Raw genomic sequence first — 16,976 nt, 5'->3', positions numbered from 1 at the left:
TCAAGTCTTATTTTTAAACACAGTTTAAATTGACTTATGATTTATTAGCCAATTAACAGTTTTTTCAGTCTTATAAATGAACTCTTTTTAAAACCAGTTCACATATTCACTTCCAGACCAGACAGTCAATTAATCATCTTACAGTGTGGAGCTCCTTTTCTCCTTTGGTTTAGGTATTATTGTCCTTAAAGTTGTGCAAAATGTATTTTAAAGAGACATTCATTAAGATTTTATGCAATTGTTTTCCATCATGCATCTGTATTTTTTAAATTTCTTTTTTTAAAAATGAATTTGTTATGTTAGTTGCACCTTTGGCCTTCTTTCCTCAGCCTGCACACTCAGTTTCAAGGTTGTGGCCATTTCATTGATCTTAACCTGTGCAAAAAAATCTCCCCATAGCCAGGTAATCTTCTGCAGTATTTTCGTTAAAGCATCTTGCTCTTCCTTGAGTTGGAGCAGCACCCATGTTTACTGTTTTTCAAGGACTCACAGAGTCACATCTCATTCAGTCAGTCATCTTACAAGCAGAATCCTCATGTAGGGAACTCCTTTTCTCATTTGGTTCAAACTATATTTCCTTAAATTGGACATTTATCTCTCATTTTTTTCTTATGTCTTGCATTTATATTTTTAACAATGCAAGTTTTTAAATATTATCTGGGTCTTTGGGCTTCTTTCCTCTGTCTGCTTATTAATTTTCAAGCTTATTTGTTTGTCATTTGTCTCAACATTTACATCCCTTAGCCAGCAAATCTATACTGATCTAATTATGAAATTGCAACCAACACCACCACACTGATTTGGAGCAGCTTTTTATGCCTGCTGTGTCAAAATCCAGCCAGAAATCAAGTGAGGTAGTTTCACCCAGTCATTCCTCTTAATATTTGATAATAATAACAACATTACTTTTATTGCATCTTACAAAACATTACTACAAAATGCTTCATAACCAAAATATTCTGTTAAAATACGGAGAGAAAGCAGTGCAACACAGTATATTTATACAGAAAAAAATAGAAACAAGTGAAAGCAGAACTAATAATGATAATAGCAAAAATGTATGAAGGTGCATTAGTGATAAAAACAAGTGATTGTAAAAGGCTCCTGTATAAACAGAGGTCTTCAGGCGAGACTTAAGTCAGTGGACAGGAGTACACAGCCTTGGTCAGCAGCAGTAAATGCCATAAGCTGTGTCCACCTGAGACTTATTCAACGGGGACTTCCTGTGAAACAGTTACAGCAAAGCAACACATCTCTGACATGAAATAATGTCCTGTGTCAGCTCTATACTGCCCATCTCCATCTGCATCGCTGCACCCCACTGCACAGAGCCCAGCAGCAGGGCCACTGATGCAACACGCTCTCTCCCCTGTAGTCCCCCGAGGGCGCAGATAACACAGCAGCTCTCCCGGGCTGCTGAAGCGCCACATCCACCAGAGGAAAACATGTAAAAACTGACCTCTCATACATCAGGACATTCAGGCCGCCTAACACGAGACCCATTAGTGTTATTAGCGGCCCTCCCCAGGCGTGATGCTGCAGTGGAGATTGTAAATACATGATCTCCCTCTAGTGGCGAATGCATAAGAACCCTGGTGATGGTCATTGTCATTCTGGGCAGAGCCTCCCCATTGATCCTCATTCAGAAAGATAGAACACTGCAGCAGAGCAGTGGGAGAGTGCAACACTGGAGTGGGATGGATGCAGCACTCTGTGTACATTGTGCCAGTTCAGCTTATGGAGGTTAAAGGAAGGTAAACATCCCATGGAGAAGGACTCTGACATGGATACGGGTACGGAGACGTCATTTCGAGTGTGAAAACGTGTCACAGAAGGAAAAGAAACATTGAACATTGTGTAGACAATAAAATTTATTATGGCTGGAGTCCATTTGGCTGCTGCAGTTTTCAGGGTTCTGGTGTTGTTTATGCCGACTGAAATGCACAAGATAGCACCAGACTTAAAGGACGAGTTCACCTAAAAATGAAAATTCAGCTTCACAGCTTCACAGCAACATTACGTCATTTTCTCAAACAACTGAAGTCGATGGGGAGTTGTTTTAAAATGTTTTACAAGAACAACAGTAAAAACAAAAAATGGCTCCATACGGCTTGTCCGAAGTCTTCCGAAGCCCGTGATTCAAAATTAATTTAAATGGACGTTAAATTACACTCTTTTTAAAGCTGGAAATCTTCACATCCATCTGTGGCATGTAAATATTATATTTTTAAATCAATTTGGGATCTCTGGGCCTCAGGACACTTGGATTTTTTCAGAGAAGTTATAGTCCCTATTTACTTCTGTTGTTCTGGAGAATGCTGCAGTGCTGTTTTGCTGTAAAGCACCGAAAATGTTTTGTGGACTACAAAAACTTCACTTGATTTCCATCTGCAGATGGGGGACTAATCAATGACAGATTTTTCTTTTTTGGGTGAACTTTTCCTTTAAGCTGCAGTATCGCAAATATCCTCAGTCATCACTACTGTCCAACACCATAGTAAAAGAACTGGATGCAGCTGTTATGTGCAGAAGTGTGGTCAGTGTGCGCATGACTGCACATATGAGCGTACATGTGTGTACTTCAGTGTGTTCAAGCATAAATCAGTCCTGCTGACAGGGCCACTCGAGTGATGTAGAGACAAGATTGTTCACATCAGCATACTGTAGATTATTGATGGCCTCAGACTGACTACGGACACTTTCTATCCATCTCCCATGATGGAGGAGCGGAGACGGGCTACGTAATTAGAAGCAAAGTCATTTAATGAAGAATAGACACACATATGTGCCGTAAAACAGATAGCCGTCCTCCAGATGACTCCATTTATCAGGCGCCCTCTTCTCAGAGAAAGTCCATCTGCAAGCTGCACTGTGGCGTCACAACAATCTCTCCTCAGAAACGAACAGGGCTTGACTGTTTTGGACGTTGTAGGTGTTGATTTTCCTGTCACAGCCTGCAGCTTCTTTTGTCCCCTTTTTGTCCGATTCTCCCCTCGTTCTGTTTCTCACTTTCACTTTTGCAACTCTCTCTCTCTCTCTCCCCTCCCCCCTCTCCCTGCCCTCCCTGAGCGTCCCTGGCCGCTGGCCTCTCTCTCACTGTGCCACGTATGTAACCTAAACTGTGCAGGAGCCAAGGCAGGGCTGGGCCCAGAGAAAAAAAGCTTTCCATAAGACCAGGGCCGAGGCTCTGAAGTCTCTCTGGACCTTGTTCAGTGAGGAATGAAATGGGGCTGCACATTCTCATTTTCTCCACTCAGCGTTCTCCATATCTGCATCTGGCTCAGACATTAGGAGCTCGTTCACCTTTTCTTTTCGTCTTCTCTTCCCAACCTTTTCTCACACTTTTCTCTCCATCTCAGTTTTGCTCTCCGTCTGTCAGATTTCGCCTTTTCCTCCCAGTCTAATGTGCTGCTGTAAAACACTACCGCGGCCCCTATCGTGTAAACACAGGCTCCTCCTTCACCCTTACTTAATATCATTAACAGGTGGCCGTCAAAAATAGACCCTCACACCGTCACAGATATAAACATGTTTTTTAATAAGTGCTGCTCATGTGAGCGGACCGCCCTGCAGTTGCTCGCTGTTTTAGGATTTTAGACATGTGTGGAGTATGAACAGGGTGCTGTTGAGCTTGAGTTGCAGGTGCAGTCCAACAGCAGTGCAAACACACATACATTTAATCAACAACAGTGTGAACCAACCAGGCTGCAGCCCCCTCCCTTGTTACACTCACTTTCCATAACCCTCATGTACCTCCCTCCCACCCCCCTTTCCCCCTCTTTCTCTAACTCTGCCATCACTACTCTCACCCCTCTATTGAGTTTCAAGCGTCTCTCAGTCCTGAACTGAACAACACACACCAAAACAGGTCAGACTTATTCCTCTTTTCACTCATAAGCTTTAGCTGGTTGTTGCTTTCTTGTCACACAGGTGGCCATGGCTGGCTTTTTTTGGTGAAATGGTAGAGAAAGTTTCCTCATTCCTCACAACACAAAATGCACCAGTGTGTACAAGCTTATCATCGGCTCAACTGCTATGGAACTTAAGTCAGTGCATCATAGTTTTTGTTGCATTACCAACCTGAAACACATGCATGTATACACTTGCTTCGGATAATCTTGTGCTACAAAGTGAGCATTTGTCCGTGTTGTCCCTCCAGTGGAGTAGCGTGGCTCGCTCTGACCCCTCTGATCATCCTGTGGTTAATATGGATGTAATGTGATCGAGGTTTGTAATTCTATGACCACTAACATGGCTGTCAGCAGCTGCAGTCATCATATTCTTTATTACAGTTAATGTTGCAAGACTATTCTAATGCACGGATGTTATTCCAAACCTTTGGTTCATTAGGGACATGCATACATTTACTTTTTATTAGCTCTTATTATATCTTATATCTCGTTACAGGATTTGCAGTAATTTAGGACTGGACAAAAAAAAAAATATATTTTTTAACAAAATTAATAGCATATTGTTATTTTCAAAAGTTTCTTGTTTTAATGTGATGCGTTTGTCTGTCATAATAATGTGGAAATATCTCGTTATAACATAAAAATAATTAGTATTTCAGATTTTGACATCAAACTGACCTCTTTTCTTTTTCTGGCATGGCAGTAATACATGTCCATATTGTTGTGTTATGTTATGTTATGTTATATCATGTTATGTGATGTTGTATTGTTTTGAGTTGTTTTGTGTTGTTGTGTAATGTTATGTTATGTTAGCTTATGTTGTAATGTAATTTTATATTGTGTTATAATGTTTTATGTTGTTGTGTTATTTCATATTATGTTATTTCATGTTATGTTATGTTATGTTATGTTAGGTTGTGTTTTGTTATGTTGTAAATGTTATTTTGTTATTTTACGTTATATGATGTTGTATTGTATTGTATTATGTTTTGTTAGCTTATGTTGTTGTGTTATTTTATGTTATGTTATGATATGTTGTATCGGCTGTATTGTATTGTGTTGTTGTGTAATGTTATGACATGTTAGCTTATGTTGTTATGTTATTTTATGTTATGTTATAATGTTTTATGTTTTTGTTGTGTTATGCTATTTTATGTTATGTGATGTGATGTGTTGTGTTGTTGTGTTATGTTAACTTATGTTGTTATGTTATTTTATGTTATGTTATAATGTTTTATGTTTTTGTTGTTGTTATGTTATTTTAAGTTTTGTGATGTTGTGTTGTTTTATGTTGTGTTATGTTAGCTTATGTTGTTGTTGTTTCACGTTATGTTACGTTTTCATGTGTTGTTGTGTTACTTCAGCTTATTTTGTTATGTTATTTAATTTTATGTTATTTTATAATGTTTTTGTTTTTTATTGTTTTGTTATATTATGTTAGTTTATATTGCTAGGTTATGTTGTGTTGTTATGTTACTTTGTTATGTTGTGTTTTGTTTTGTTTTGTTATGTTGTTATATTATGTTATGTTATGTTATGTTAAGTTAGGTTAGGTTAGGTTAGGTTAGGTTAGGTTATGTTAGGTAAAGTTTTGTTGTTATGTTAGGTTAAGTTGTGTTGTTATGTTATTTTATGTTATGTTGTTGTTATTCTAGGTACCATTATGTTTATAAACACACTTTATAAAGGTCATCCAAATAATGTTTTACAGATGAACTACACAGCATTTATTTACCATTTAGAAAGCATTTTAAACATCAGTTGTAACTTCACAACAAACAACTGCGTAATGTTTGTAAAGCATTTCATTCTTTGTTAACAATAAAACAACTATTAACTAAAGTTTAATTTACTCCACATTAATAATTTGTAAATGATTGTTATTGGAAAGTGTTACCCCCACATTTTTCATGCATGCAAATAATGATATTTATATGCAAAACTCTTAATTTACTCTTCATGTACTGCCAAGTACTGTACACAAAGGACTTGCACAAGGACTTGCACTGGGTTCATGTGGTGCGTTGCCTATATAAAACCTCTGATGCTGTAGGCGCAAAGCTCTGAATTAAGTGATCTACAGCTGCTGGCGCCGCCTCCCTGACTTGCCAGGCCTCTTGCCTCCACTATGTGACCTGTTGGACTGCGCTGCAGAGTTAATTACTGCAGCCCCGTCTCTGTCAGAGGGTTCAGGCATGAATTATCACCTCTCATGCACCCTGAGCAGAGCAGCGACACCGTTGTACCCCGTCACTCACAGTGTTTATACTGGTAGCTCACAGTTTGTAACAGAAGCGACTCTATAAGCCCGGATCCACCTACACTGTATATGCCACAGAACCAAACGTTTAAATGTATGAAAAAAGGCGGTCAGAGCTGCAGATTCCAAGTGTTTGCGGGTACACGTAATGCAGGATGGGGAGGTATTTGTGGCAACCCATTATCCCCTCAGATCAAATGGGATCTGAGTCTAAGCCCAACAGAGTGTACCTTGGAAAAGAGCTCTGTCATAAACTCCTCTGGGAAAATATAAAATGGGTGGTCTGATCTGGCGCTGCGGTGTTGTCTCTCACCTTGACCCCGCACCAAGCGACTCCACCAGCTCGTCCAGCCCAATTGTTTCCTCATCTGAAGCAGAATCTGCCTTTCAGGGAAGCACCATATGGTTTATCTATTGTTGGCTAAGAGCATGTCATATGGCTTTTAGGGAGGGATAACTGTAGATGCTGATAAAGCTGTTGGAAATTAAATATTACGCTGGTGATGAAAGGATTTTGCTCTTGTGAAGCATATGCTGGCTGCTCTTTCATCTTTCTGTTTCATCTCTCTCTTTCACAGGACTGGACAGAAAACAGACACCGGCCCTCCTGGTCCTTGCCTCCATCTCCTCCCATTTTATCATTTCCTTACTTCGTCCGCCCCCTACTTCATTCATTTCGCTTTCTGTCCAATTTCATTCTTCAACCCACTTATATTTTACTTGATCCTTTGTTCACTCTGACTGCTTTTGCTCAGTTGACTCATCCATCACAGGATAACTGATAGCTGCGTCTCCTCTTCTTTAACATACCGTTTTAAAAACTTCTGAGCCCTCCTCACCCTCGCCACATTTTCCTTTCACCAAACCTTCCTTCCATCTCCCCCGTCTATAATTTGCTCCTCTGATCTTTAACCCAATCGCCCTACACTCCCTCCCGATCTTCCTCGGGCCTGGCCAGTTGTGATCAGCATGTGGTCCAACTTCTTTGTACAGCAGGATGAGGACGGTCGCATTGGGGTGGCAGGAGCTGGACAAGCTGGAGGTTTGGGGGGAATGAAAGGTGGAAGGGGACAGAGGAGGACGCACAAGATGAGTGACAGCCAGGAAGGGAAGATCAAGCTGGCCTTCTTTGTGTCTATCATCGGCGTGACCCTGACGGTGTTGGGCATGGGGACAGAGTTTTGGGTGGAGCTGGCCCAACCGAAGAGTTTCAGTGGCAACCAGACCTGCCAGATGGCCCATTATGGCCTGTGGAAGGGCTGCATCCGCACCCTATGGGTGGCCGACATAGACCCAGAGAGAGAAAGCTGCGGCCCTGCTGAACTACCTGGAGGTGAGACCTCTGGTTGGCATGTGTCTGTGAGGCTGTGTGAGTTTGTCTGTCGGTCTGTCTCTGTCTGTCTGTCTGTCCTCTGTGCTGTCTAGGAGGCGAGCAGGTGAGGTTTCCGCGGGGCATGTGTCTGTTTTGTTTCTCTGACTGTCTGCTCGTGTCTGCCTCTCTGTAAACTGAATTGCCCGGTCATGCAAGCACACCTCGAGGCGGCCTCCATGAGGCAGAGCGTGCCTCGGTGTTAAAGTGATTTAATAGAAAAGGGTCAAAAGATGTGTCTGAGAGGTTGCACGTTGCTGATATCATTGAGGTGAAAAAAAACGTGTACACTTAATAGCTGCGATTTTTCTTTGCCATCACCACTGATGTGAAAACAGAGGGAGCAGGCATAACTAATATGATGTATGCCCTCTGGGAATATGCTTACATCTGTAGGTCTTTCATGTGAGCCCATAAGGGACCGGGGAACGCTATGCCAACACTTCATTTTAATAAAAATAATGTTCCTCCCACTGACAATCCTCAGATTTCTGAGCAGCATATTTTGGATTTTAAACATTTTTCCTATAAACGAGTATATCCACTGTAACATGGCGAAAGGATTGAGAGAGGATATTTGTGCATGCGAAGCTGCCTGCATGCATATGTATGTAGGTCATCCTACAGATAATGTGCAAATTGAATCATTAAAGAAATACGATGCTAGGAAACAGAGCCCGACCACAGTAAGGCTGTTATTGGATCAACACAAAGCAGCATGCAGGCACATGTAGAACTATAAAATAAAACCTCCGTGTGCAACATTGTCAGTGAAATGAAGCATTCTTTCTCTTCACTGGCTGGCTAATCATCTCCTGCTGTACACACAGTGCAGGCAGGTGATGATGAGGGGCAGACCACAGGTTTACTTTGCAAACGTTTAGAGTTGTGACAGCGCCTCTCGAAAAAAAGCACTTTATTCAACTTGACCATGGCTAGGTTCTCCAGAGTGCGTCCATTATCTGCACAATGACCTATTTCTGTCTGAAAAGCGAGAGAGAGGCAGGTATTGGAGGACGTGAGATAGAGATAGGCAAGGCTTAGAAGGAGTCACTGCTGATCTCAGGGAATCTGCTGAGACACGGCCGAGCTCTGAGGAGGAAATCTCCTCCTCCAGCAGAGACACACTCAGATCACATATATACATAAATACTACTCGCATACATCAAATTGAGTGATGGGTCACAACATTGTTTTACCACCCAGCCATCAAGGACTAATTCATCTTACCCGTCAAAATGTCCTCCATCTCTGGCTGCTCCCAGCGAGCAGATATATTATATATCTGTGCCGCCGAGATGGTCTGTTTGTGTGTGAGAGCAGCCAGTATGCTTCTGACAATCTTTCTCACTCGTCCTAACACTGTTGGCCCACGCCGCCTGTCGCAGATGGCCGTGGGCTTGTCATGTTTGGACGAAAACAACTGTTTTTGCCATCTCCGCTCCTCCGTTTCACATCCCTGTTCGCATGCCTCTGGCTCCTGTCCTGTGCAAAAGTTGGGCCCTGCCGATTTCCATGCCCGTCATCTCAAGACCGGCCATCCATCTTTTCGCTGCCTGCTGGAGAGGAACATGACAGCTCAATAATTATAGCCTCAGCAGGGGCAAGCGAGAGCAAAAACCAGTTGACTGTGATAGCATAATGTGTTAAAAGAATCAGTAGGCTGATAAATGGTTTGTCGGCTTCAATAAGAAATGTTTGCAAATGCGCTCAGACACAAACATATTTGTGTGTGGAGGAAATGTGCGAGTGTGTGCGCGAGCATGTGGTCATCTTGGACCACAAAATATTCAGTGGGTGAAAGCCATCACTATGCGCTTGTGAAGCCAAGTGGAATCTGACTACTTCACAGTTTTTGTCTAAATATAGAGAGGGGGAAACGAGGATGAGGGACAGACAGGGACTGAGGGAGAGTGTATGTCTAATGCAGTATTAACCAACCCCTCTGTGTTTCCTCCCCCTCTTGACATCTCCTGCTCCCCTCACCTCCTTCTCCATCTGTGGCTCCCCCTCTCTCCTCCCTTTTACTCACCACCCCTCCATCTGCGCCCCCCCCAACTCACTCCTCCTCTTCCCCCAGCTATGTCATCCTCTGAGCTGCATGTTTCCTGCATCCCCCCTTCATCATTTGCTCACTTCCCCTTCACTCCTTCTCCTTCTGCAGCCGTGCCTCGTCGTTTTCTCTCCCCCATCTGCCCCTTTCTCCCCATCCACCTCTCTTTCTTCTCCCCTCTGCCATCCACCGTCAGTGTTTTGTTGTCTCTCACCCTTTCTGGCGGCACCATATGTGCGACGCTGGGCAGTGTGTGTGTGTGTGTGTGTGTGTGTGTGTGTGTGTGTGGAGCGGTGTGCATCTCTGGGTTTTCCAGCTAATGCTTGACTCTTGGATATAAATAGGAATAATGCCTGGAAGGACAGGGTGCATGGATGCATAGGAGGCACATAACAGAAGACCAGCAGCCAGTGTGTGTGTGTGTGTGTGTGTGTGTGTGTGTGTGTGTGTGTGGGCACATGTCTCATCTTTTTGTATGATCTTTTTCCTCCAACCACAGAATCCAACTGCACTTACTTCAAATTCTTCACCTCTGGGGAGAATGCAGTCATATTCAAGAAGACAACCAACAAAAGTGAGACGTTACACATTTCCCCCTGCAGTTTTCACTATACATACAGTTACACACTGCAGCCACTATCAATAAAGATGTTCACTGAGGTGTTCAGAGGACCATGCTGGTGTTTTTTCTTTTCTTTTTTGCATGTTTCAGCCCATTAACTTTTGCTGCCACCCATTTTCCAAAGCGAATCATAAGCTATCAGACTGATTAATGTGTTTACCTTACTGTCCAGGCAGCCACTGGTTTCTGTGCATATAGAAGCTCAGCTGGCTGAGACCTGATGCTTACATCGCACTGAGCGTGAAATCAACTTTCTGAAGTTGATTTCATGCAGAAAACTTCCTTGAAGGACATACAATATTTAAGGGGTATGAGAGGGAATCGCAATCACAAGGGGAAGCACACATGGCTGTGATCACACACACAGTGGAATGCTGTTTGTGGCTGTGCTATTAGCGCACCTGCCCGTTCAGGAATGTTGGTTTGTTGGTCAGGTCACCACTTTGGTCCTACAAGAAATATCTCAAAGACGATCGGATAGATTGTAAAGAAGTTTTGCTTCATTTTACAGATCGGAAAATGCCCTGGTTAGCAGTGGTTATTATAGAATAACATATTTGTTACATTCCCAGAATAATTACCTCAAAATCTATACAAATTTCCACCACAGGATTCAATGATAATATTCGCTATTTTCCCACAAGCAGATGATAAATAGCAGTTCATTTTTTAAATGTATTTCCAAGAAACTTCCAAGTGTTTTCTGGTTAACTTCTGCTGATAATGCCAGTTTAGTTTAGCTTCTGTCTAACATCCCCCTCACCAGGCCACTAAATTGAAGAGAGTCTTGTTGCTTAATTTCCAACTAGTTTCCACCTAACTTCCCCTCAGCAGGCCACGAAATTAAGCAGGGTTGTAGCAACTTCTTCCATCTAGTTTCTGTGAGCAGGCCATTAAATTGAGGTGAGTTGCTGAAGCTTAATGTCCAAACTAACTAGGTTATTGCTTACATCTGCTGATTGTGCCATCTTTACCTCCAACTAGTTTCCGTCTAACTTCTGCCAGTCAGTAAACCAACACAAAGGGAAGTTAGACAGAAACTCAACGACATGTTCAGCAAAAGATGGACGTTTCTGGGAAATGTATCAAATAAATTACCAGCGATCTACTAACTGCTTGTTGGAAATCAGCAGAATATTATTATCTAATAATTTTATGGTAATATTCAATACATTTTGAGTTGATGTCAAAGACATTTCAAACACATAATCATACTTCCTTTATGATGTATAATGACTTTTGTAATCTGTTGCCTTTCCTGTTGTGCCTCCATGAAGTTGGCACTGAAATGTCCCTCGACAATTTGATAAATTGCCATGAAATTTCCCTCAGAATGAAAAGTTATCACTCTGGTATTTCATTTTAATTTGCAAAATTAAAAATGTTACCATTTATGCGTTTAGTGCGCATTAGCTCATGTTATCATGCTAAAACGTAAAACTAAGATAATGTACATCTAATCTTTAAAACAGTTAAACATGTTAGCTTCATCATTCTGAGCATGTTAGCTTGTATGCCACACAGAGCTGCTCGCATGACTTTAGACTCATCATGCTTGTTGGTACTCTGTAGTGGCGACTGCACTGACATTTAACATAAACAACAAAACTTCGCCAAACCATAAAGTGTTGAATGTGATGATTTATTCATGTAAAGCAGGCTCATATTCTCTGCAGGTTCATTCTACAATCTTACCAGCACACTCTCACATGAATGGCTACCATGGATGATAGGAAAAAAATTCATCTATCTGAAACTGTGCCGCTGGGCAAGAACCAAACTGCTAAAAGTCTTTTTATGTTGCTTTTTTTTCTCGATGCCATTGATCTCACCACGTTTTTTTGGCTCTCGCTCCCTCTCACATTTGCTGAAGCCAGTATCTGTTGTGTTTTAATTGATAAAATAATAATATCTGTGTGATGGATTGTCAAAAAACACAAAACTGGCACCGGCTGAAATGCTGATCTGCTTTTTGGGTTGCACCTGTTCAGTTATTCAATGCCAAAATAAAGGTTTTTTTTTCAATAGAGCTAGTTTGGGAAGTGGTTCAATTCACACCAGGGTTGTATTTTCACATTTCAGAACTCAAGTATTATCGACTCTAAGCCCGGTGGAATTAAACATGTCTGATTCTACTACCTGACCGGTTTCCAGAATATTTTTGCCATCTTTCCTGTAGACTTCTTGCCGTGTAAAGCTACTAAATCTTCACTCCGTTTCCTCCTTTAATTTCTTCCTCTCTCCTTCACAGATCTGAATATTGCATCGGCCGTCCTGGCCCTTCTGAGTCTGAGCATGATGGTGATGGGCTCCATCTGCATTGCCATGGCCCTCAGTAAAGGAGAGCAGTTCTTTCTCAAACCAGCCTCCTTCTGTTTCATCCTCTCAGGTGGGACCTCACTGCCACATGTTACCTGTTTATATTCAAGATGGCAGGATGATGCGATGACGTGATTTTATTCTGATCTCTGTGCAGGTGTACTCGTTCTTCTCTCTGTCCTAATATTCCACCAGTCAGTGCTGGCCTTGCTGTCCAGCGACCACTCCATACCTTTACACCATGAGCTGTCCTGGTCTGTGGCCTGCGTGGGCTCGGCCGGGGCCCTACTTATTCTTGGAGGTCTCCTCTTCATCATCCTCTCCCTTCCTTTCAGCCCCTGGCAGAAATGCTTGCCTCACAAGAACAGTGCCACCTAGCACTTAAATGCTTAATTATGCACACAGTGTTCTTGATGTCTTGTTTAAGAGAAAGTGGAGAAGTCGTTTTTTTTCCTAAGAGTTGTGACATTGTTGGCTCTTGGAAGTCATAGGTCTTAATAAATGTCTGAAGAGAAGGCAGTGATACATTAGTTATGCCTCCAGAACTTTTGTTTTTAGCGTTTTTAGTAGAAAATAGATGGAGGAGCAACAGGGCCACTGCTGACTGTTTAATTATTTTGCTATGTGTTATGTTTACTTAAACCTGCGGTGTGGAGCTAAGCTGTAAACAATACAACCTGATTATTTTCCACCTGCATTTTCTCTGCGCATGCCCATCGTCTAGACATGAATGCATATGTTTTCCTACTTATCAAAGATGGTGGCTTCTAAGGTGAACTGGTTTAATCTCTCAGTTGACCTTATCTTCGGGAGAGGGAGCTGTTTAAACACGGGCCAGAAGAGATCAAATATCCAACGAGGAAGAGGAATGCATGACCTGACATCACAGCTGTTCCAATTAAACACCAGACCCATTAACCCCAAACCACATAAACAGTTGACCCGAAATATTGTCCATGTAAACACAACTACTGCTGGTTGACATAAAATGCATTGCACCTAGTGTGCCAGCAAAGGAAGGAAACCATACTTTAGAGACTCCACATTTTAAAAGACAGATATAAAAGTCCCTGACTGCAGGTTTAATGAAGAGTCACAAGTTAGACTACATACATCTAGTCTTTCTGATAGCATCAGGAAGGTAAACAAACACTTTTGAATGCACAGATACTTTTATATTATATCACACTTTTTTTGTCGTCTGTTTAATATGGAAGCTCAGTTCTGTCAGGAAAAAAATAAATAAAAACATGAAATGTTTGCAACTAGTCGTCCAAATGAAACAGTGAACATATGTCCATTTGGGAGACTTGTTGAAATGCTGTTGAGGAAGCTCAACATTAAACATAAAACAAAATTCTGAAAATGTGAGTCAAACGTTTGACTTATGACTTATCATCAGGCAGAAATGGGCGTCCATTGATTCAAATTCCAAAAGCAGTATCACCACCAGAGTAGCAACAAATACAATATCTTTAGTAATGCTAGTGATCAGTATAGACTATATTCACAAGGCGGCCATTTTCCTCTGACATCACTCTCATGATGGTGAGCTCAAGTGCTCAGATAACATTACGCTGCTGTGTTCGAACTCATATAAATGCAGGAAATCTTACACATATTGTTATAATATCACGGCTTCTTAACGATCAGCAACCGAAAAGATAAATAATGATGAAAATCTGGAGGGACGTTGGCCATACGGCAAGATAAAACTCATATTTGAAACCCGTTAGCTAACATTAACATTCAACCACTTCCTAGTAACATTTTCCCCTGATTGCTTTTCACTTCGAAGCTGAAATTATTGTGTTCAAGATGTGCATCGATGTTTTAGAACTAATTTACACCTTTTCTATCATATCGTGTTAACGTGAATGAAACAGTAAAGTCAGCTAGGAAGTGGCTGAATGCTAACGTTAGCTAAAGGGTTGTCAAAATATGTTGTTTTACCTTGAAACATGGCCCTGTATACCTCTGGATTTTCACCGTCCGTTGTGTTTTGACTTGCTGATCATTAAAGATGCAGTGGAATGTTAAAAACCATCAGATACAATATGTTTACAACATGTGAGCCTCGCATCCTGAGCAGAATGTCAGAGGAAAATGGCCGCCGTGTGAATATGGTCACATCTGCTACATGTTGCCTTATGAATAGAGTCAATAAGTATCCTTAATATTGTAGCCTGTGAGGCTTTAGTTGTTATTATTTATTACTTACTTGTTTTACAACTATTGAGCAAGGGCTGCTTCGGTTTACCAGATGAATGTATGTTGAATGAAACTGTGAGAAGCCTTTAAAAATACCATTTTGTATATCAAAGAATTGTATGGACTCACTTTATAAGTTCATTTGTACATAAACTGAATGAATGTGTTTATATTTTATGAATGGTCATTGGTCGTAGTGTCGTCTCAAAACACTTTACTTGCAATATGGATGCAGTAGAAACATTTTTGTCACAGGATACTCACTTCATCTCTTTACCAGGAAGTGCTCATTTCCACTCACGTGTACAGTTCGTGGCACCAGTTTTGCTTACCATTAAAGGGATTTGACATAACATAACAGCCTCCGTTTTGTTTGCTGACATGACACCCTGTCTCCTCTCAAAGTTGACATTCACCCATTTTCACCCTGTCACAGTGTGACTCCTAACCTCTCTGCCAAACATCCCCCTCCCCCTTGAACTATAATTAGGCCAGAGCTCATCGTAATGCATTTCACTGCAGAGGTTGGGAAACCTTATCCTTGAATTTCAACTATGTACCCCGCAGCCTATCCTCGTACCTCTGTGCCCTCTGCTCCGCTTCTCCACCCCTGACCCGAGTGCGTCATTTTCCCCCGTCTCCAGGGGAGCCTGGGGGTCACCACTCCTCCGCCCCTCTGCCTCCTCCTCCCTCTCCGTCCACAGAGGGAACTAGCTGTTCGGATCAGAGATGTCCCAATCACCACTCTAACACCCGGCCCCCTGGGAAGTGAGTGGCAGCCAGACAGTCACACACATGCTCACCTGCACACACACACTGACACACACACACACATGCAGGCTTTTAATCCTAGGTGGACAGAAACTTAATCCACATGAAACACTATCCTGGTTGTATATATAGCTGTTAATAGTCCTACTGAGACGGTGTTACAAGTGGTGTGCGGCCCACGAGCTGCGTGTTTATAAATGGATATGGGCTTCCAAGCATTCTATAGATTGAAGGTGCTCTCAACTTTATAATCGATATATTGACAAAATATAAATGGCCATCTGATTTTAGCTGTTTCACCCTAAACTGCACTAAGGAATGGTGCCTGTGTAAAAGACTAAATGAGTTTGCTTTGGCACTCTCTCCTCCTTGAATCTCTCATCGCAGCATCACTGTGACTGTAGTAGGTATGATAATAGCAGGAAAAGGCTCCCAGATAACTAATCCTCAGGGTTCAGGAGCATCGCGAGGAATCTCATGCTCCTTGTCAAGGATGTGACACTGCTTCACTCTGCCATAACTATCACCTCTCATCTGTGAAGAGCTTGATCCCGCCTGGAAGTTTTCCCGCATTCATCCCTCTGAGGTCAAGCAAGATCTGCCCAGTGGGCCTGAAGGGACCAGAGCAGACCTTCAGAGTAATTATTAATTATTCATGAAAAATCATGCGTGATGTACCAGATGGCAAAATTTTTATTTAAAAAATGATGAGCTCAGGTAGGGCAGTGGTCACAAAAAAAGATTCTCCTGAATAAACTTTCAGTTGCTTTTCTCATTATCCTATTTGGCAGATAGCACCCATCTGGCGCTATCCATATATTTGCAAATATAACGAGCTTCAGGTCTGACAAGGAAGGTCGAAGTCTTTTTAGGATCACAGCACAAGCAAAGATTAGCTGAGAGACCCTGAGCTTCTTTGCTGAGCTGTTTGCTCACTAATGATGTAAGATACTTTGCACACAAAACGTATGATCAGTTTATAATATGAATTGTATTTTTAGAGATTTAATGACCAGACAGTATATAGAGCAGGTGAAACTGTCTCCACCTGGTCCAACTACAACATTAAAATTGTGCTTGTATGAAAGTTAATACATCAATAATAAAGTATCATGAATAATGTAACACTGACAGACGGCATTCTTCATACTGAATACTTACTTTTTATACTTTATCAGTACATTTAGGTATATTTTGTTGCTAATCCTTCTGTGCTTTTACTTTAAGCTCTCCACAGACATCTTTTAAAACAAATACAAATATTCAGCTTTGAATGCTGATTCATGCCTGAAACTGTTTTATTTCACCATTTTGGAGGTTTGAAGTTTTCCATATCAAATTTGTTAAAGGGGGCAATATCTAAGAATTTTTGTTTAAAACATTAAAAATTGTACTAAAATAATGTGCAAATTTGACAGATGGCCGATTCTTACATATTGCACCTTTAAAAGGGTATATGG

At 41.5% G+C, this 16,976-nt stretch overlaps 1 protein-coding gene across 1 annotated transcript; it reads left to right on the top strand.

Moving 5' to 3' along the window:
• Nucleotides 1–3,779: 3,779 nt before the first annotated feature.
• cacng6b (calcium channel, voltage-dependent, gamma subunit 6b) lies at nt 3,780–15,098 on the top strand. The gene is made up of 5 exons (XM_030393651.1): nt 3,780–3,868; nt 6,750–7,504; nt 10,093–10,167; nt 12,467–12,604; nt 12,692–15,098. Exons 2-5 carry the CDS (start codon nt 7,141–7,143, stop codon nt 12,910–12,912), a joined length of 798 nt encoding a protein of 265 aa, XP_030249511.1. The 5' UTR covers nt 3,780–3,868; nt 6,750–7,140; the 3' UTR covers nt 12,913–15,098.
• Nucleotides 15,099–16,976: the final 1,878 nt, after the last annotated feature.

This window comes from Sparus aurata, chromosome 17 (assembly GCF_900880675.1).
Source record: "Sparus aurata chromosome 17, fSpaAur1.1, whole genome shotgun sequence".
Taxonomy (NCBI): domain Eukaryota; kingdom Metazoa; phylum Chordata; class Actinopteri; order Spariformes; family Sparidae; genus Sparus; species Sparus aurata.
This window is presented reverse-complemented; position numbering and strand designations above follow the sequence as displayed.